General features: G+C 46.6%; 1 protein-coding gene across 1 annotated transcript in view; it reads right to left on the reverse strand.

The window, feature by feature from the left end:
• Window positions 1–20,071, reverse strand: part of CPA5 (carboxypeptidase A5) — a 68,746-nt gene extending 48,675 nt beyond the window's left edge. Inside the window, exons 1-10 of the mRNA XM_023508935.1 lie at window positions 20,004–20,071; window positions 15,132–15,213; window positions 14,548–14,682; window positions 13,372–13,470; window positions 10,430–10,531; window positions 9,054–9,155; window positions 8,292–8,402; window positions 7,095–7,185; window positions 4,780–4,979; window positions 3,630–3,714 (exon numbers count right to left, since the gene is read on the reverse strand). Coding sequence (XP_023364703.1) covers window positions 3,630–3,714; window positions 4,780–4,979; window positions 7,095–7,185; window positions 8,292–8,402; window positions 9,054–9,155; window positions 10,430–10,531; window positions 13,372–13,470; window positions 14,548–14,682; window positions 15,132–15,213; window positions 20,004–20,071 — 1,075 coding nt within the window. The remainder of the gene's footprint in view (window positions 1–3,629; window positions 3,715–4,779; window positions 4,980–7,094; window positions 7,186–8,291; window positions 8,403–9,053; window positions 9,156–10,429; window positions 10,532–13,371; window positions 13,471–14,547; window positions 14,683–15,131; window positions 15,214–20,003) is intronic.
• Between the last annotated feature and the right edge of the window lie 1,583 nt (window positions 20,072–21,654).

A 21,654-nucleotide genomic window follows, 5' to 3' on the forward strand; every position in this document is an offset into this window, starting at 1 on the left:
CTGTGTAGTGAGGAACCAAGGCCTCCTGCCAGTGGCCAGCACGGACTGTGCAGGCACCCACGGGAGCCGCCCTGGAGCAGACCCTGACAGCAGGCCTGGAAGACGCCCAGCTGCAACCTCACCCGAGACTGTGTGCCAGAGCCACCTGGCTGTGCTACTTTTGAACTCCTGCCCCACAGAAACCATGTAAGAAAAATAAATGTTTATTATTTTAAGCTGCTGAGTTTTAGGATTTTTTTCACATGGCAAGTGATAACAGACACACGGAGAGAAGGAAGCACAGCCCTTGGGACATCCCTTTGCCAAAAGCCTCAAGAAAAGCCAGAGGCCTATTTATCTGCTTCCTTTTAGTCAAACTTTACTAAAGCAAAAACTGGTTCCAAGTGCAAAGTGTAGATGATATTACTAAAAAGCAGCTAGCAGTTATTGAGCATCTGCCGTGAGCCAGGCACTGTACTAGGAACTTCACATTTATGACCTCATAACCGTTAAGAACCCAGCGAGGTGGGTTTTATTGTCTCTGTTTCTCAGAGGAAGAAATCCAGGCTCAGAATGGCTACTTCATCTTACCTAGGAAACAGGCAGAAAAGGCAGAGCTGGAACTTTTTTTTTGTGAGACAGAGTCTCACTTGGTCACCCTGGGGTTGAGTACTGTGGCGTCATAGCTCACAGCAACCTGAGACTCTCAGGTTCAAGCAATTCTCTTGTCTCAGCTTCCTGAGTAGCTGAGACTACAGATGCCTGCCACAATGCCCAGTAGAAGGCTCGGCACCTGTGGCTCAAGTGGCTAAGGTGCCAGCCACATACACCTAAGGTGGTGGGTTCAAATCCAGCCTGGACCTGCCAAATAACAATGATGGCTACAACCAAAAAATAGCCGGCGTTGTGGTGGGTGCCTGTAGTCCCAGCTACTTGGGAGGCAGAGGCAGGAGACTCACTTGAGCCCAGGAGTTAGAGGTTGCTGTGAGCTGTGATGCCACAGCACTGTACCCAGGAGGACAGCTTGAGGCTCTGTCTCAAAAAAAAAAATGCCCAGTAGAAAAGATGTACTATCTTTTAGTAGAGATGGGTGTCTCAGTTTGCTCGGGCTGGTCTCAAACTTCTAAGCTCAGACAATTCACCCACATCGGACTCCCAGAGTGCTAGGATTACAGGCATGAGTCACTACACCTGGCCAGCAGAGCTGGGGTTTTAACCCAGGTCCATCTGACATGGAAGCCTGGGTGTTCCTGAAGCACTTCAGACCCATTTGGTTATTAACATGCCTGTTAAATGGAAATACGGGTTCTTTTGTTTTTCCATTATTTCTGAGAGGGGTAGTTTGCCCTTGGGCCCCACATGAGCAACTACAAGCAATGCTATCCATGAACATCCTTAATACTCACTGTCTATCCATGACTGAGATGGGCCCAGAGAACTTGCTCCTAAGCCCTGGGTGGAGCAGAATCAGTAAGGAGGCAGAGAAAGTGATGCTAGAGGCAGTTTGCCTAAAAGCAGTATGAGCTACTGCTCACAGTCTGACAGGAGACAGGAAAACTTTGAAAAGCAGACACAGAATTAAAGAAGCAAAACGGCAGTCCAGTACAGCAGAGAAGGTCTTCAGAGTGTAATAACTGATGCTCACAAGACCACTCAGCCGCAAAGAAAGGGGTCAAATCTCTTCTACCTGCTCTGAGAAGGCAGGAAAGTGTGAAATCCATTTTAGCGTTATCTCCATCTAAGAAAAGTTTGAGCACTTGAAGGGATCAATGCCAACTGTTTGTGTAGCACATGCCCTAACCCCTGGGGTTAGAGTGCTACTATGCAAACATTGATTGCTTTTTTGGAAAGCAAGAAGGATAGACAATTCTATAAAGAATACAGAAGAAGATGGGCCCTTGAAAGAGGTAGGAAACTTTATGTCTCCTGAAAGCCTGCAGGAAAGCCTTCTTCCTCTTCTGTTGGGGGGATCTGATGAGTATCTCTTGGTTTTTGCACAGCTTATGCTGGGGAGAAAGATGCATGTGATGGAGGAGGACACAACCATTATTTAAAGTGTTGCTTGACCCCAAAGCCAAGACCCTGGTGACCCAAGAAAATCTTTGGAGAGGACCTCCTCAGAGGGTTCCTACAAAGTCTCTTTAAACTCTCTTTAGTCCCTGACTCAGTCCTGACTAATTAAGCAGAACGTGGAGAAACTCCCCTGATGCGTTCTCTGAAGAGTTTTCATTTAACAACACTAATAACAATAAACCATGAATAATTAATGGGCTGTTGCTGCAATTAGCAACATAAACACCAACATCAGGCTAACTACTTTATACAGCTCAGTGGAATCTGAATCAGAGACAAGAGCGTGGAGGTTGGAATCCAGAGGAGGACTGGAGCCGGGGCTGGGCAATCTTCCTGAAAGAGCAGGTCTGGAAGGAAAGCCAGTTGAGTGACTTGACCAGGACAGGAGAGTGAGGTACAGCATGAAGAGGAAAGACAAGAGCAGCAAGTCTGCAGGGGCTCCAAGGTGATCACCTGTGGGAACTCCAGTAATAAAGAGGCACTCGAGGGATAAACAAGGGAATTACCATTAAGAGTCACAGTTTTGTCTCCTGTATTTATACAGCCATGTGTTGCTGAAAGAGGGGGACCTGTTCTAGGAAATGCATGCTTAGATGAATTTATGGTGGGTGCACGTCACGTGGTGCTGCCCTCACATAACCCCAGAAGGTAGCACCGACCACACCCAGGCTGTATGGTGTAGCCTACTGTTTGGGGCTGCAAACCCCAGCAGCACCTGACTGTACTGAGTACGGCAGGCAGTTGCAACACAGTGGTAAGTATGTGTGTATCTGAACACAGAAGAGGTACAATAAAAATATGTTGTTACAATTTTATGGGATGACTGTCCTATGTGCAGTCTGTCATTGGCCAAAATAAGGTTATGCAGCTATGCAGGCACGAGACAGTGTTTATTTCCCATTTATAGCTAGAGTCTTGAGTATGATTTTTTTTTTCCAATAGGAACATTTAAAGACAGACTCACAGAGTACGGAAATGGAAAAGATTTCAATAATAACTGAGTGAATTACTCGGATGAAACATTTCAGTGAGAAACCAAAACAAAGGTATTTCCTTAAAATGAAGTTGTGGGTAATGAGCCTGAAGCCCAAGTTCAGGTTTGGGGCTTGAGAGATACTGTGGCTAGATGCTAACCATTGTGGGAGAGACCCCTTAACTCAGCTCCCCCCATCCCCGCCAATATGCTCCGAGGCTAACTCATCTCCCCAGCCCCACTACCAGCACCATCCTTCTGTCAACCCAAAGGTGAGTTTCCTCTAAAATTGGAATGATAGGCTTGAAGAATTTGTGATAAACAGTCAGGATCTTTAAAGCAAGATAGAGAATGCAGACTCTACCCCTCTGACAAGACTTAACTCATCACAGGCATGTGATAAATAGCTTGATGGTGGCCGTGATGTTGAGGAGGGCAACTGCACCAGCTATCATAACGCAGGCTTAGCATAAATTCAGTCCATTAACACAAAAACAATCACACAACAACATCACAAGTCTAACTTGCAGCTCTCTTCCTACTCCATTTCAAGGTTCCTCTCCGAGTGCTTTCTAAATAACAAATAAACGCAGAGAGTACTTACAGACAGTGGTGCAGGTGGGACCCACTTGGTACTCAGTGCCCGACAGGGAAGCCAGAGCCTTGGCCGCATGCCTGGCCACTGTGTCCTGGGAGTAGAAAATCAGTGGAATGAGAAAGAATGGATCTGGGAGCCTGACATTCCTCAGCTGCTCCACACTGGGATGGTTTGGAAGGTTCTCGGCCCCTCCCCGGATTTCCCTCTTGGTCTCCTCTTTCCTGTCCACCAGAGCCACGGTGCAACAGGGAACTGAGGGATATGGCACGGTTCTTCCAACTCCTTCTCCCGCCATGTCCCCAGGTTGGGAAAAAAGATAAAGGGAAGAGTGGAAGAAGCCTAAGCTGCATCTAGAAAGCCTGTCTGGGGTGCACCCAGGCTGGAGGAGTGGTACCCACATTCTCCAAAGTCCTGGAGAGCTACAGCCATCCTAAGGGAGGGGATGTCATATGCATGACCATGACAGAAGGCCAAGTCCAAGGGAAAACTCTTGAAGGGCTGAGTGTTCTAGAGTGCAGGGGAGATCAGACCACCATGTATGCATGTGCCCTGCACAGAGTGCCTACCCAAAAGGGCTGGGGGCCAGGATCCAGTCCACACCTAGCCATGCGCCCAGGAGTAGCTATATCTGTCTGGGGGATTATGGGATGGCTGTGGCCCTGGCATTGGAGTGCACTCAGGTAGACCAGCACAGAGACAGCAGGCTGGAATCACCTCACAGATGCAGCCCAGCTCCTGCCAGTGCACCCCTAATGCCTCTCCACATTCTAGGGTGAGTCACAAGACATGACACAGAGCACCAAGAGCTGTGGCCTACCCCCTCCATAACTATTCCTTAGCTAGAGTCAGGAGCACCTCCCCTCACCCACCATGGTGCCAGCCACAGTGCTTGGTAAGCAGTGGGTCTGCAACCTTTTTCGGTCAGAATAACGAAAGAGGAGAAAAGACTAGGTCAGGCATGGTGCTGTGAGCTCACGGTGGCACAGGAACAAGAGCCACTGTCTTCTTCTGTCCCCAGCACATCCCAAAGGGCAAGAAGAGAAGACTGGGCCTTTAGTGAAACCCGCCCAGGCCCCTGGACTTTCCCTACAAACTGTGGAGCCTCCACGTGGGCAGTGCCTGAGGGGCCCAGCAGCCCCGGGCACCTGTGACTCACCAGCTCCTCGGCGTCTGGGGCCTGCTTGACTGTGTATCCATACGGGTACATCAGCAGCTGTGAGTAGCTGTGCAGGTCGATGAAGCATTTGAAATTCCCATGTTTTTGGATGAAATCTACCACTGATTTCACCTCCACTTCCGAATTGGGGTGGGGTCCATGGTACACTTCAGAGCAAGGGTTGTCACTGGCTCCCTTTCCTGTTGGGGACAGGCCAAGAAAACAGAAATTCAGGAGACTCAACCAAGAAGAGAGGGCAAAGGTTTTCACACACTGTACCCCCAAAGTGCAACACTGTACCCCCAAAGTGCATCAATGTACACAGTTACCATTCAATAAAAAAAAAAAAAAAAAAAAGGTTTTCACAAGGGACAGCCCCCTGCGGAGGGGAGGGGAAGAACCTAGCCTGGGGGGGGTTGTGGACGGCAGGGTGGGTGCAGAAGAGGCTGAGGTGTTGAGTCTGCCACAGCTAAGGAGGAAAATTGTTAGGACTCTTTTAAATGGACACAGTTGACCTTGTATTATACTAATAGCAGTTGTCATAGGTAATTAATATCACACTTTAGAATGAGCTGTAATTAATAAGTATTCTAGATAATTAATATGAATATCAATAAATAATGAAAATGACTCCATTTATCCTGGTGACAACTTTTTCTCTTGGTTCAGATCTTAATGGCCAAATGCTGCCAAAAATAATCTATTGTTGTGGCTAAAATCTCTCAATTATTTGACAGGTATTTAGAAATACTGCCTTCTGTATTACTTCACGGTATAGCTCCCTGAGGTATCTGGGGTGCGTGTGTGTAAAACCACCCACTTGTGGGACTTGACTCTGTTGCCCTAAGTTCCCACATTGGTATCAGGTCCTTTCCCACAGTCATCACTTCCCCCCGATGGTTTTTCTGGTATTTCTATGCAACTAAAGGAAGTCATTAAAATCAAAGCATCACTACAGCTGTGGCATAGTAAAAGCGAACTCTCTGGATTTGGAATTGGAAGGTGAGTTTAGATTTGAACTCGGGCAGCCAGATGATCTTCAGATTGTCTCTAAGTTTCAAATAATAAAATTTACCACCAGGTAAGAAGAATAAATATAACATATATGGGAAAGTACTTGGCATATTGTTGGCACTTTTGTGAAGATGGATTTTTAATATCTGGAACTCAGAACCCAGGTCACATAATTCTCATTCTCCTTCTATGACAGAAGCCTCAGAGGTTCATATTTACACATCTAATAAGGGTAAACTTCTGGTAGGGCTCAGTAGCTCACACTTGTAATCCTAGCACTCCGAAAGGCTGAGGCAAGTGGATCGCTTGAGCTCAGGAGTTCAAGACCAGCCTGAGCAAGAGCAAGACCCTGTCTCTACCAAAAATTGAAAAGCTAGCTGGACATTGTGGTGGGTATCTGTAGTCTCAGGTACTCGGGAGGCTGAGGCAAGAAGATTGCTCAAACCCAATAGCTGGAGCTTGCTGTGAGCTATGATGATGCCATGGCATTCTACCCAAGGCGACAGAGTGAGAGTCTGCCAAAAAAAAAAAAAAAAGAGTAAACTGCTGGAGTTTAATTTTCACAGCACGCCCCTGCCTATTTGGATAGCGATGCTAATGCTCTCTTCTGAATTGCACCCAGCAGTCCTTCTACCTACTCATAACTAGCCCAGCCAGAGCTGGAATGGCCAGGGATAAGGAAGGCTCTTGGATTTGTATATCTAAGATAATAGTGGTTTTAAAAATATTAGGGTAGATTTTAATCTCAATGCAAAGATGCTCTGTCCCATCATTCTCTCAGTGCAGGACAGGAGTTACTGAATCATTCCCTTTCAAAATCACAAAAGTCAGATTTAAAAAACAAAATAGCCTAAGCAGTCTGGGAGGGAGAGATGAGAGGATTGCTTTAGGTCAGGAGTTAGAAAACAGCTTGAACGAGAGTGAGACTTCATATCTAGTAAAAATAGAAAAATTAGCTGGGCATTGTGTCACACACCTGTAGTTCCAGCTACTCAGAAGGCTGAGGAAGGAGGATCACTTGAACCCAGGAGTTTGAGGTTGCTCTGATCTAGGCTGATGCCACTGCACTCTACACCGCCCCCCCCCCACCCGGGGCAACAGAGCAAGACTCTGTCTCAAAACAAACAAGACAAAATAGATAAGCCCGGAGGCAGAGAGAGCCTAAGGGATGTGCCTCTGTCTCTTGGTGAATCCGCAGTGAAACCAGAGTAGAAACGGGCCCCATCCCAGCCAGGTGAGAGCACTGGTAAACCAAGTTATACCAGGGGGAACAGCATTTGAAAAGTGTCTCCCCCACCTACCTGCAAAACTAGCATTCCAATTTCGATTCGGGTCTGTGCCAATGCAGGGGCTTCCAGGATTTAGGGACCGTGTCTTCCTCCATAATCGGTTCTGAAAAAGCCACCAAGGAAGGAACAAATATCCAGAAGCAGATCAGGGCACAGGAGAGGCCTAAGATGGAGGTGACACCTCAGGTGGGGAGGCTGCTTGTGGCTCTGCCTGAAGGGTCCTCTGGGCTCCAGTCCTCACTGACTGAGCAGTCAACTTGCCTCTCCAGAGAAGGGAGAGTTTTTCCCTTGTGGCTTTAAGAGAAGGACTCCCCCAAAATTCCCAGATGAGAAATGTATACGCTAGAACCAGTCTGATACCACCTGAACCCATCAAATAATTTTTGGCTTTGGCAGAAGTGGGATGAATGGAGGTTATGTGCCTCTGTGATCACTGATGTGACTGGAAGTCCATCTGTTTTAGTCTTACACAAAACACTCACCTGAATTCCATCAAGCTCTAGCTCTGACCATCAATGAACAGAAAATTTGGGGGGGATAAGGGAACAAACTAAATGACACAACAAAGGAGCCATTGGCCAAATCTAGAATGTGAGACATTGAACAGGACAAATGTCATTCTCTAACAAATGAATGACATTCTATAAAGGTGTGTGGAGTTGCTATTGTATAATAAAAGAGACTGCACAGACACAGCCCCAGATGCAGAGTGCAGATCTCGTTATATCCCGACTTGAACAAACTGACTCTTAAAAGGCACTTTTAAGACAACTGAGGGTATTAAATGATATTAAAGAATTTCTGTTAATTTTTAAAGTGTCGTGGGTTTAGTGGTGTCGTGGGGTTTTGCGGTGTTTTTTAAATCATCCTCTAGAGATGTATACTCAAGTAGTTTTGGGTGAAATAATGTGATGTCTGGGATTTGCTTAAAATATGTCAGGAAAATATGTGTAGGAGAGAAAGCAATGAAAAGAAAATTGGTAAAATGTTGATAATTATTAAGACCCATGATAGGGAGTTCGACTAATCTCTCTAAGGAAAAATATACCCAGTGAATCTTAGTTCTGAGAACGGATGGAAAATGCTATCCAAAGAAGTTTATAACATGTGCATTTGTGGACGTTCTCCCCAAGATTAGATAATTAGTTCATGGCAAAGCAAGGAATACAACGTCCTAACTCCGAGCCCAGCCCATCTGGGATTACTCACGTGAGTTTGAGTGTACACATATCCATCAGGATTGGCCACAGGCAACAAGAAAATATCCATTTTCTCCAAGATGGAGGTGATAGCTGGATCCTTCTGGTAATCAGATACAATCTAAGCAGAGACAACATGTTTGTCAGTTACCCCATCACAGGCAGGGCCACCAGGTCTAGGCCATGCACCTTCCGGAGCTGCACGGCATCTCTAGAACAGCACCTGCCCTTGGAAGCCTCCCTGCCACCCTGATGGGCTCAGCCCTCTGCAAGGCCCCCTGACCCCTTCAACACCTGGGGGGACAATAGCAACTTCAATGAGCACTGGGAAGCTCACTTTACTCATTCCAGGAGGAGGGAGCCATACATCAAAAGTTTTTAGGGGGAAGGAAGTGCACCCTCCACATGCAGCACCCCTCCTCTCCTAGCTTGGGCTTTATGAAAACAGACTTTTTAGAAGGAGATGAAGACAGCACGAGGTCATGGAGGGCCTGCAGAGCCTCGTTTTGCTGCTGAGTTTTGCTCCGCTCCCTTTCTGCAGGGGGACTGAGGGCCAGGGCCCCGGGTCCACCTCTGCTGCTTGCCAGCTTGCTCACCTCCATGAAAACACACTTTGTCATTTAGCCACCATGGGGTGACTAAGAAGCTTTAACCATTCACTCCTGTAGTCTGAAAAGCCCCCCAGCCCAGCCTCGTAGGGCCCAGCCACATGGGACACTGCAGGGGCTACCCAGGCCCACCAGAATTCTCGGCTAATACCAGGCGACATGACCTTCCTCGCCGTCCAGAGTGCCGTGGCCTGGGAGATCCACTCTCGGGAATGAATGCCCGCATTCAGCCAGATGGCTGGCCTCTTGCCTTTCCCAGTGCTGAACTGCAGGAGGGAGAAGAGGCCAGAAAGTGACCCGCCTGCCCGCTGTCCCACTCACCTCTCCTCTCCCCACCTCACTCCCATTCATTTAATTCATTTAAGATAATTCAGAGACCAAATGTCCCAGAGGGCACCATCTATTTATCGAGCTTATCCGTGATCAGGGAGCTTAATTGGGTGGTGGGGCCAAGCTGCAGCTCCGGGCGGCCTGAACCTCTCCAGCATTCAGAGCGAATGGGAAGGGGAAACAATTGTTTTTGTGGATTATAATGTCAGAGCGATTAGAGATAATATTATGTCTCTTTAAAGACCTCAAGTGGTATCCCAACAGAGAGAGACATAAGGGTTCACGAACCAGGCTGTTCTCGTTGATGCAGTAAATGAATTCCGTTTTAAATTAGGAAGAGGGGAGGTTCACTATAGCTCTTTGTAAATGGCACTAATGAATTCTGGCTCCTGCCTTTGCCATGGTGTCAAGCCCCCTTGGGTCAGAACTTGGTGCTTAATGAAGCCAGGGTCTCCATCAGATTGGCAAATAATCTAAATGTAATTATTTTAGAGCAAGCAGCTCAGTGGCAGGTCTCCCCTCCCATTGGTAATTTGCCCAGTACTACAAACCTGAGTTCTTTGGGGCTTATATGAAACTAAAGCTTTGGCAAATTCCTAACACCATCAGTTGTTCCACAGTTTATTTGCCCAAATTCCTTTTTATTCATTCAGCTGGATTATTATATAATTTATGTCATTGTTATAGTTCTCTACCTCCTTTGCCAACATAGACCTGAATCTGTTAGAAATATTTGGAAATGAGGCTCGGCGCAGTCAAAGATCAGAGGCTGGGCTTAAAATTACATCAAATCTAAGATTAGCTTCCTAGGTTTCTTTTCTAATAAAGTACCCCTACAAGCAAGATAGAGTGTATGGGGCTGTTTCAACTTGTCCTGCTATTTACAGAAGGTGAGATGAAGGCAAAAGACTCTGGCCCCTCTGAGAACTTTCTAGAATAATAATTGCCTCCCCCCTCCAATCCTACCTTTCAGTCAAAACTTGGAATGGGATGTGCCCCTTCTAATTCCCCACACACACATTAGGCAAAAGCAGAGGACCCTGTCAGACTCAGATCTAGCCCAAGTATTATGTGTACCAAACTTACTTCCTCCCTGAAGTCAAGGAGACTGAAGTGCCACCTCCTTCAGAGCCCTGAGACCTGGGTCCTAGACCCAAGGGCCCAGAAGCCTGGGTCCAGTCAGGTCCCTTCCAAGTGCCTGGGGCCTCACCTTCAGTACATACATCGGCCGGTTTTCAAATGAATGTCCAATCTTCACCCTGCTTGCCAGGTCAGGAAAATCTGTGGCAATGCTGTCCATCTCGCGGTAAATCTGAAGCATGAAAAAATGAACCCAGGGGCATTATCAGAATGTGTTCGCCACCGGATGGGTATCTGTGAACTTAACCTTGTAGGTCTCAGGGAGTTCTTCTGGATCCCTAATTTCAAGGTTAACCATATTATTGGCACAGAAACACTTGTTATGAGGAACTGCCTGAAGAGTCCTTTTCTACAATTTTCTAGAGAATAGCACATTTTATTTGTCCACAAAATTACGGTCCAAGAATAGAGAGACTTTTGCAGACATTGCTGCAACAGTGTAGCCCTTTGCACTGCAGCCACACTGAACAGGCAGCAACGGTCCCATTTATCCCAGACTCCTGAAAGCAGTACTCTCCAAACTTCTATGATAACTTTCTCCATCAGAAAAAAAATCAGTATGAAATATATATACAGACTACATACATATATTACATACATTATTTTTAAAGGGTTGCATTGATAATAAACATAAATATATGTCAAACTGTACATAAATAGAATATGTATAATAAATAGAAGTTGTAATAGTTTCTTCCTCCAACTCAGTGGATCACCTTGCTCACACCGGGAGGTACAGGGATCCCACTTTCCAGATGATTTCTCTAAAGGCCCTGTGAGAGCAAGTGCAGAACTATAAACAGTTGCTATGAACACTCCCATTTGCTTTCAGAAAAAACAAAAAAATTGATGTAAATAAAATGTGTCCATCTCAGTTGCTCAAACTGTTTGAGGGCCAAAAGAAGAAAATAAACAAATTTATCCATTTAGTCCTTAAGATTGGAAGAAGGGGTTACACAGAGGAGGAAAATGTGCAATCAATATAGGACAAAATCAGGACTTTAAGGGTTTCTCAGAATTGCAATCAATATGGCAGATGGAACAGAGGCCAGAAACCACCCCAAATACACAGGCAAACCAGGCAAAATACAAGGAAAATTTCCCAGCCAAGTTTAAGTGCCAAAAAATGGGAACTTATAGATTCCAGAAATGAAGACAAAATTAACTACCCGGGTGGAGGGCAGGAGGTGGAGCCCCAGGAACAACGTCTGCCTTAGACGCTGCAGGTTTACACAGACCCAGAATAGGAGCAGAGGGCACCGACACCACATGGGGCAAGGACCTGAACCTAAGAGCTAGGAACTAGCCACAAAAAAGGCCTGGAAACTCTACCAGGTGTGCTCACTGGCCCTAGAGAGTGCAGGAAAACCAAGATTGCCACCCCAAAACAAGAGAGTCACCCAGGAAAAGTTAAATCATCAAGCTGTGTCCAGATGTGGGGTGCAAATTCACACTGCCATCCACCACCACCACCACCACCACCACACAGACACACAGACAAAGGATCTGGAGCCAGACTCTGGCAGCGACAAACATGAAATTCCCACTAGAGACCAAAAAAAGCCTGAGTGGTTATAGGATATAAGCTCTTAAAAGCTGCTTCTACTCTCCCTCTCTCTCCCCTTCTCCCTCTCTCCTCTTTTCCCTCTCTCCTCTTTTCTCTTCTCTTCCTTCTTCTCTTTCCTCTCCTCCTTAGTGCTGCTACAGCATCCCTCCTCCGCCAATAAAGACCTTTTGTACAAAAAAAAAAAAAAAAGCTGCTTCTAGAAAGAACTGAATGAGATCAAGTCAGGAGGGAGACAGCAACGCCCATCCACTGCACAGGGCCTCACAGAGAGCAAGAGACAGCCATAAGCCAGACTGCAGAGAGTGCCTAACATCAGAGAAAACCAAGGTGAGCGGATGAGAAAGTGAGGGTCCCCCAGCTGGCAGGTGAGGAGGTGGCCCCTCCAGGGTCATGGATGACATTTGCCTCTGGTTAGCTCAGCTGGGGACGGCTCCGTGTTAATGAGTCTGACGTCATGGGTTCAATCCCCGTGTGGGCCCTGAGCTCTGCTTTTGTCTATGACCCGAGACTGAACTCCTAACTTCATCCAGCTGTTTTGCAGATGTATGTCACTGGTCACAAGAAGGATGAAGGAGCAATGTGGTTGGACGTGTACACAGTAAACAAAGCTACTGACCAACATGGGAAAGAAGTGGAAATAGCTGGTCAACCTTTGAAGTCATCTCTCGTCAAGAAGAAAAACAATGCAAAGGATATACCTCATGCAAAGCATGCCAGAAACACCATGTTTACATATAAAAAGCAGCATATGTTAAGGTATAGGAGTGCGAATACCAGATTGGATTTGGGATGTGTTGCTGAGCTAGCGGAGAGTTTGCTGGCTAATGAAGAAGGCACTGAGGGACATCAGAGAACGGTACCATTCACGATGCGTGCCATTCTCTGGTGCCTTTTGATTTCTTAAGTTCCAATACCATAGGAAATTATTCTGCTCCAAGTTTTTCCTTTGAAGGTCTGGCTTACCTTGAAAGTCAGTCATCTATCTAAAGTGGTTTCTAACTAAACACAGCACCAAAATGCATTATGTAGTCATGATAAATGAGTGCAAATATTTGGTTAACCTTGGAAATAACCACTTGTCTACTTGCTTGGAATAAGAAACGTTGTATTCTGGGTGAATAAAATAGAGGGATTATGGTAGGGTAGAAAAAGGTTGAGTTACAAACTGGAAATGATTACAATTATTTCATGGTTTTCTTTAAGGAGTTGCTTAAGGAAAGAAAGATGGATGTGGAAGAAAATGTCCACTGTGTGTTTCACTGTGCTCTTAGGTGCTGGTGGAAGTTAAACAGCTCAGGAATTAGAAAGGAATTGAAGTATACAGATTCTAGCCCCTCAGTGAAGTGAGAATGTGGTGAAGACTAAGACCTCCTGGGAGTAAGGACAGAGGTTATGAAATTCAGGAGGCAGAGAACGGTGATCTTAACCCACTCTGAAACACTTACAGCTTCCAGAGAATGGTATGCCCCATAGTTGAAGTTATTATCACTTCGTTCTTGCCCTTCATTGTGTCGCATTTCTTCATCTTCATTATCTAAAAGGTCCTAAAACAGAGAGCCACGTAAGGAGGTGATCCACGAGAGATGTAGGTTCATGGTTTTTTCTACCATATTTTGGTACATGGGCCAGCCAAGATGGCAGCACCCTCAGCACAGCAAGCAACACATCAAGGTTTAAAAGGAGGTCCAATTTCTGTCACATCTTTACCAAGTTTGCTTCTTGGTGCCCAGTTTATACCACCCCATTTGAAACCCACTTACTCCCCAGAAGCAGCATATGTGCTGTTTGGCTATGCTATAGCAGGAATTCTCTAGACATCAGCCTGCATCTGGTATCCAGTGCCTCTGAAATACACAGCTTGGGAAACCATACAGAAACAAAGAAATTCTTATAACCACTCATACTTTGAAGGTTCCTGGCAGATGTCTGTGACATGTGAGGATGATTAATAAGCTCACAGCTGCTCACGCCATCAGGAAACTCCCGGGCCAAATCACCAATTAGTCCATAACCCACCTCAGTGAAGGGCAGAGCACGAGCCAGACACTGTCCTGATGTTCAGGTCCAGGTCGTGAGGCTGCATGATGATGTTCTCTCTGCTGGGGGACAGGAGGCTACCCCCCCTTCTCAAAGGGTGCCTCGATGGCTGGTCTCCAACACCCCCACCCCCACCCCCGCTCTTGCCTCCTGATTTCAAAGAAGGAAATGGAGAGGGACGTATTACTTAATGTATTATGTTCCAGGGACTGTCAGGTATTTTACCTACATTTAATCACTGAATCTTCTCAGGACATCACATGACATAGTATCATAGTTACCATTTTCCAGATAAAGAAACGGAGTCTCAAGAAGTTAATAGCCTGTCCAAAGACATAGCCCTTGGCACTATAGTTAGAAAGGTCAGGATTTGGATGCAGATGTGTGTGGTTCCCTGACCTACGTGTGCCCTTTTCTGCTATGTTTGCTCCCCCAGCAAGTCACTGTGCTTGGCTTCCAGGTTCCTTGATTTCTTCATCTATGAAATGGAAACAATAAAACCAGAACCAGAAAACCTCTCCAGCCCTCTCAGGACTGGCTGCTTGGTCCTACGCAAGACCAATGAGGGGCCATGGCCTTCCCACCTGCAGGTCTTCAATTGTCACTGAGTACTCCAGGCCCTGGGACGTCAGGAAGGCTCTGACTGGCTGCAGACTGATAGATGGGACCAGGATATCCACAGGCCGACCAAAGGTAGAGGGAGATTTCCAGACATTGAGCTAAAGGGAATAGAAGTTAAACCAGGGTAAAGGACAGTTCAGGTAAAAGGCACAATGAGCTCTTTCTTCTACAACACTGTCGAAAAAGCCAGAGTGATCCCTCCAGGGCTGGGCTCTGCCCAGGGGCAGAGTTTGCCTATTTAACCAACTGTGTCTGGTCAGACCTGCCCAGCAAGCAGCATCCGCCAGAGTCCAAGAAGTAATAAGTCAAGGCAGCTAGAAGGTTGGGGTCCACTACTCACACCCCCACCCCTTGTCCCAGACAGCACCACTGTGATCTACAGAGCTGCTTCTCCCCTACCAAGCCAACCCTCTAACTGCGTGAACGGTATGTGGACTCAGACAGGATTATACACGGAGAATCTTCAGGAATAAAAATAATGCAGGTAACTGAAGAGTCTTCCACCAACATCAGAAAACATTCAAGAGGACTAAGAAGAACCAGGTACCTTCAAGTTGTCTGAATGCACGAACTGACTCAGTTTGCTGATCTCATCTCCATTTCTGACGTTAATCCTAAAAACTTGGTCCCTGGAGAAGAAGGGGGAAAAAAAAAGGCAAAAGATCATGGTGAGCTTTCAGCTGGCAAATAAACCCCAAGCCTATTATCCCAGATGTAACTAGACCGAAAGGGAGGAAATGGTCTAGTCTTTGGTTATAATATATAGCCATTAAAAATAAGACTAGGGGGCGAATATGAAAAAGTGCTTATGGTATAACTTTAAGGGAAATATTAAGTAAAAGAGCAGGACACAAAATTGTATGTATGCCATGATTACGAGTATGGAAAAAGCAGATGCATTGGAAGAAAAACAGACAACGGAAATATACCAAATGCTGACAGCCCTTATGCTCGGGTCGTGGGATTATGGATGACTTACTTTTTTTCCCCTTGTATCTGTTTTCTGTAATTTGGTCATATTACTTCATAATGAAAAACATATATATTTTACAAGAAGGAATGTTCCTGAGTTACACGCAAAGCTAACTCAAGACATAAAGAAGCACTTCTTCACCGTCAGGGGCTAGCCCTCAAACGCGGGTGGGAGCTCCATGCTGGGAAGAGCTGGAAAGGAGAACCGTATCTCTTTCCTAAGAGGGACAGCTGTTGTCCTCTTAGGCTAGAGCGGAGAGGCTGGCCGCTCTCAGAATCCCTCCCAGCTCCAGCACCCCAGACAAACACACATTAACCTAGAAACTGAACACGGCTCAGGGTGCAAAGGCTGAACTTGGGATCCACTCCTCCCCTCAGGGACAGAGGGCCCCTGACAGGGTCCGGGGGGCCCACCAGTCTCAGCTCCCTTGTTGTTTGTCCTGAACTTGCTTCATGTACATTTTTGGGCTTCCGCAGGAACCCAGGGGTAGGTGTCCCCAAAGTCCTGTGTGTGGGTGGGAGAAAGCGGACCTGAAAAGCAGCCTTTGTGCTCTCAGCCGGCTGAGGGAGTCAGGGGAGCCATTAGTCTGTTGCTAGGTGACGGCCCAAATGAATCTGCACTCGACGCTGTCACATGCGTCATCCTTTTGACATGAGTGAATGCAGGAGAGCTGCTGTGGGCTGAAGGACCTGTTGACAGAGTGAACGGTTCTGTCACAGGAAGCTGAATGTGCAGCCTCACGTGGCAGCTCCTTATCAGAAAACCAGTTCTATCCGGATGGACCTTCAGGGTTTCAAGGTTCTGGAAAGTTCTGGGGGCTCACTAGAGAGTCTAGGCCAGGCCCAAAGAGGCAAAGTCTGCTGCAGGGTTGTACCTGCTGCAGAAGGTCCAGCTGGGGGAGAGGCCAGTGCTGAACCTTTTCTCCCAACCCACCTGGTCCCCAAAGATCCTAAGAGTAGGCAGGTAACTACATCCCAGGCGGGCCTAGAGGAAAAGCCACTGGTTGAGTGAGTGTTAGTCAGAATCCAGTAAGTTTGCCAAAAATCGGTCTGCAGCCCTGGGGAAATGGCAAGTCGAACCATTTCCCTGACCCAGGCCTTGTGAAAAAGGGGCAGGTTTTAAACAGAAGGGAAATCCTTACTCCTGGCTAAAGACCAGGACCTTCTGCTGAACCCATGCTCACACCCCCAGTGCCCCCAACTACCTACTCCAACTACCCCTAATACCTAGAGGCTTCTCCTCTATGCCCTCCTGGAATATAGTTACCTACCCACCCCCAGGACCTTTGGGGACCAGGTGGGTTGGGAGAAAAAGTTCAGCACTGGCATCTCCCCCAGATGGGCCTCCTGCAGCAGAAAAAGGGGCATCTTCGAAACAGGTATTTTAGAAAGATTCTGTATGTTGACATCTCTTTTGGCAATATTAGACATTTGTGAAATATAGCACAGAGAGGATAACAGAGAACCTATGGCCATGCCACCCTGCTCATCAGAGCTCAGAAGCTAAGGAGGGTAGGTCTAGGTTGTTACTTGGATGAGAGATTGCCTGGGAATACTGGTGGCTATAGGCTTACTTTTGTTTTTAGAACATAAATAAAAAGAAAAAAAAAGAAGAAGATAAGAAATAAGAAGCTCTTTGGAATATAAAATCTTGTTAAGCATTCACCCAGCACGTGCATTTTATTTTTTCCAAATTGCATACTCCTGGCCAAAGCCCACGACAAAAGAACACAGTGACCCTGACTGGCCCAGAAGATGAATAAATCCGTAGCCCATTTCATCACGCTCTAATCAGCCAAGCTACAGAGGTTAAAAAAAATATCTGTAGTGTGCAGAGCAGCGGGGAGAAGGCCTGGTGCTGGGTGGAGCTCACGACCATCTGTCTCCCCTGCACCTCTCCCCTCCACACCCCTGCAGCCCCAGCCCCACGGATATGGCGAATTCACCATGTACTTTTGCCCTTGTATGCCTTTCTTTGCCGGTGCTGTTCCTTCTGCTTTCAATCCCAGTCCTTTGCCCCATCTGTCCAGCAATCTCCCACCAAGTCTTTAGGACCTCCTCACATTCCTGATCAGAAGAGGCAAAGTTAGGTGCAGTCTTCGGAAAGTGCTGAAAAGCAGCAGTGGTGGTAGGGGGTAACATTACCCTTAAGAGCATAAGCCTGTTCTAGGGCGGTAGCATTATCCTTATGAACATAAGCCCATTCGTGCCTGAACACTCGGGGAGCATCATGGGGCTGCCATGCAAAGGGCAGCCTTTCTCTTGCCCTCACTGTCCTGGTCTCTATTTAGAAAATGCCATCTCCAAGTCATGACAGCATAGATGGTTGAGTAAATCCTATCTCCACTATCCAGAAGCTCATTCAAAGACCTTGAGCTCTTTCTGAAGACGGAAGATTGGCCTGGGAGGGGAGACAAGTTGGGATTTGCTGGTGGCCACATCTACCACTCCTGCTCCACATGGGAGTTCCCATAGGTCGTCTTAACTCTGGCCCTCTTCAGCCACAAGGCCTGTCCACCTGCTGCCACTGCAATTGCTGAGGACCCCTCTCACTTGCCCTCGCACTTGACTGTGCTCTGGACAGTTAATAATCGCCTTAGTGACTGAGCTCCTAACGCTCTCCTCTCTACCCCATCTGCAGTCACGTGCCTGTTCCTGTGCCTCTCTCACCTGCCTCCCTAGCTGCTACGAAGAGGGTTAAGAGATAGTTTCTCAGAACCCTTAGATGCCTGCCAGCTTCTGCGGGTGCTACAACCAGTTCTGCAACTACTTCCTGTTTTCAGCCTGCCCAGCACCTCCAGGCATCTGCGCCATTGTCTCATCCTTAGGCTGTCTGAAGACCAAGGCAGAAGACACCGGCAGAGTAAGAGAGATGAGAGGTAGGTGAGGCAGGGGGCAGGAAGGGAGACTGGGTGACAGGGAGAAATCATTATCCTCCTTTTTTCATCAGCCAGACTGGGTCTTGACATCCTGACTACTTGAATGCTTAAGAGACCAGCTTCCCTTGCTCTAATATTCACTGGGCTAGGTCCCTGGGGCATGTTAATAGACCCAAGAAAGACCCACCACCTTTACTGGGTTCTTTGCTATGTGACGAGAACAGATTTGGGGGTGAGGATGAAACCTCACTACTGGCTGAAACCATCTGCAATCAGCTCAGGCACACAGCCCTTTCTGTGCAAAATTCCTGCCATGAGCACTCCAGGGCCAGTCCAGCTGTCTCAGCCCAGGTGCCCACTGCATGATAAGAGAGGTCTGTATCCTGAGAAATAGAGATTTTTCTGCCACATGAATAGCCGCAGTGGGAGCCTGACAGTTCCATTCATCAGCCCACACTGCAGCAAGTGTAGTTATTACACACCTCCTGCTGAGCTGCCTGTGGAAAAATTTCCTTCCTTGGCCACCTGCTATGCCTAACCCCTCTGAGCTATTTGGCAGTAGAGACACAGGTGTGAACAGAAGTCATCACCATAAAAATTACTCAATCTCATGTAAGTAATTACCTCAATAAACAACCCCAAAGTTCCTTTAGCCAGATAGTAGAATAGAGAGTAAACTAATAAAGACGGCTCTGTGACATATAGGATTCTATCTGTTATAGAAAAACGTATGGCTTTTACATTCAGAGTGCCAGCTCTCCTGCTTACCAGCTAAATGGCTTTGGGTGTGTTCTTTAACCTTTCCAAGGCTGATTTTTTTTTCCTGCTTAAATTGAGGAAAATAACACCCTTGCCTGGCAAAGTTGTTGTGTGATCCAGAAGATAATATACATAAAAGCTCTTTGCAAATGGCAAAGCATTATGCAGTAATGAGTTATTATAATTCAGTCTGCTAGCAGGGCACTGTGTATCCCTTTCATCTCTTCTGCTTCCCAAATGTCCTCTCCCTTGCAAGCTTCAAAGAATTTTTAGTGTGTTTTGTGAGTGTGCATGCACACACACACCCAACATACAGGCGTGTGTCCCTGCATGTCAGTTTTCATAGCTGGGGCTAGGCAAGACCTAGTAAATCGTCATGTCCCAGAACCCACTGAGAAAGTATTAGTTCTACACAGCCTTTGTGGGTAACAGAGAGGTGAAACCACAAAGCCTGAGAGCCAGGTCTTCCCTTTAAACATGGCAGAAATTAAAAACATGTTCTGTTAATTCTTAGTAACTCATAACGTTGAGCGAGAAAGTAGGCGATGCCTAGAATTGACCTTACGGATAAGAAGTGGGCAGATTAGGGAGATGAGGAAGGTTCTGGAAACCGCTAGTCCTGATTTCACAGATGAAATGGGGTGTCCAGGATGACGCAGGGGGAAAGCTAGGACAAAAACCCAGGTCTTCTTCCACCAAGTACCTACCACTTGAGCTATCATCAGCCATTCATTTCCAATTCCAAGTGGCATTCATATTTTGCAAATAACCAAATAATAATAATAATAATAAATCTAAAAGGATCTTACCCAAAAAACTTTTGTCGGCCACAGATGCTGGTCCCAATAAGGGCCCCAAAGAACAGTATCCACCTCATGTCCCAAAGGTGTCGGTCATACAGTGGCTGAGTCAAGCTGTATTTATAAGGAACCTGAGGGACACTCATGTCCTGAAAAATGCTAACGTGATTCCCAAGCACCCTTGCAACTCTGAGGAGGCAAGAGGCCGGCCCCTACCAGTGCCTCTTCCATTCCATTCAAGTGATAAAGGCTGAGCCTCTCAATTTACAAGGTCAGGAACTTGTTCTACAGGCTAGAAAAGTCTGGGCCAAAGGTACCATATTGCTCATCACTTGGTATTTAAATAGTGTTTTTTGAGTGAATAAGAAAGTCCCACAATGCTGGGTGGAATTTATACTGATAGGAGAAGCCAGACTATAAACCTGGCATGAAGTTACCTCTAGACAAGACTAGATCAAAGCAACCCCAAGTCAACTCCAAGACCACACACTTGACCAGCCCTGCCAGAGGATTTCACCAGTGTAGGTCATAATGACAAGAGTTTGCGGCATCTTTTCTTTATCTGAGGCCTAATTCTTACGAGTCCACTAAGAAATAAAAATATATCAAGGCAATGGTAGAGGAAGAATGAGTTCATCTAAATGCATGATCAGTGCTCTTTAGGGTCTGAACCACAGGGACATCTTAGTGGTATTATTAATAACATGACTTTTTTATGTCAGCTAGAGTCTGGTGTCACAGTCAAAGAAATGGAAAAAATTCATGATCTCCAGGACTTACCCAGGGACGCTGGGCCTTTGAATCTATCCTGGAAGTCCCAATTCTCACAAGCCTTCCCTACTTTACCTTCCCTAACTCTTTCCAAGAGGAGTGGACACAAACAAGGGTCATGCCTGGAAGTGGGGATTTTTGGTCTGTTTGTTTATTTATTTATTGAGACACAATCTCACTCTGTCATCCTAGGTAGAGTGCCATGGCATCATAGTTCACAGCAACATCAAACTCTTGGGCTTGAGCAATCCTCTTGCCTCAGCCTCCTGAGTAGCTGGGATTATAGGCATGCACCACTATGGACAGCTAGTTTTTCTATTCTTAGTACAGACAGGGTCTTGCTTTTGCTCAGGCTGATCTCAAACTCCTGAGCGCAAGCAATCCACCTGCTGTAGCCTCCCAGAATGCTAGGATTACAGGAGCGAGCCATCACACCCGGCTGACCAGAAGTATTAAATAGAAATTATCCTGACACTGTTAAAACGGTGAGGAAGATGTTATTAAAATGATTGCAAAATAGGTCACAACCATTATCATAGGAGCACTAATTGTGCTCAACTCTGAATGCAGCAAAGACAGCAAAGTGAGGGTATCAGTAGGCTGGGAAATTACTAAGAGGAGCCATCAAAGTAGAAGATTCTCGCCAGGCCAAGGCATGCCAAGGACTTATCCATCAAAGGTACTGCATGAGGAACTCGATCAAATATCCAGGTCAGGGGGATGAATTCTTAGCAGGAGCTTTGCACAGACTGGCTTAGTGCCAAAGACCAGCCTAGTCACGGAGGGCACAGAGGCTCGGCACCCATAGCACAGTAGTTTTGGCATCAGCCACATACACTGAGGCTGAGGCTGGCAGGTTCGAACCCAGCCCAGGCCAGCTAAATAATAA

Source organism: Otolemur garnettii, unplaced genomic scaffold (assembly GCF_000181295.1).
Source record: "Otolemur garnettii isolate 467f Iridium unplaced genomic scaffold, OtoGar3 scaffold00293, whole genome shotgun sequence".
Classification (NCBI taxonomy): Eukaryota; Metazoa; Chordata; class Mammalia; order Primates; family Galagidae; genus Otolemur; species Otolemur garnettii.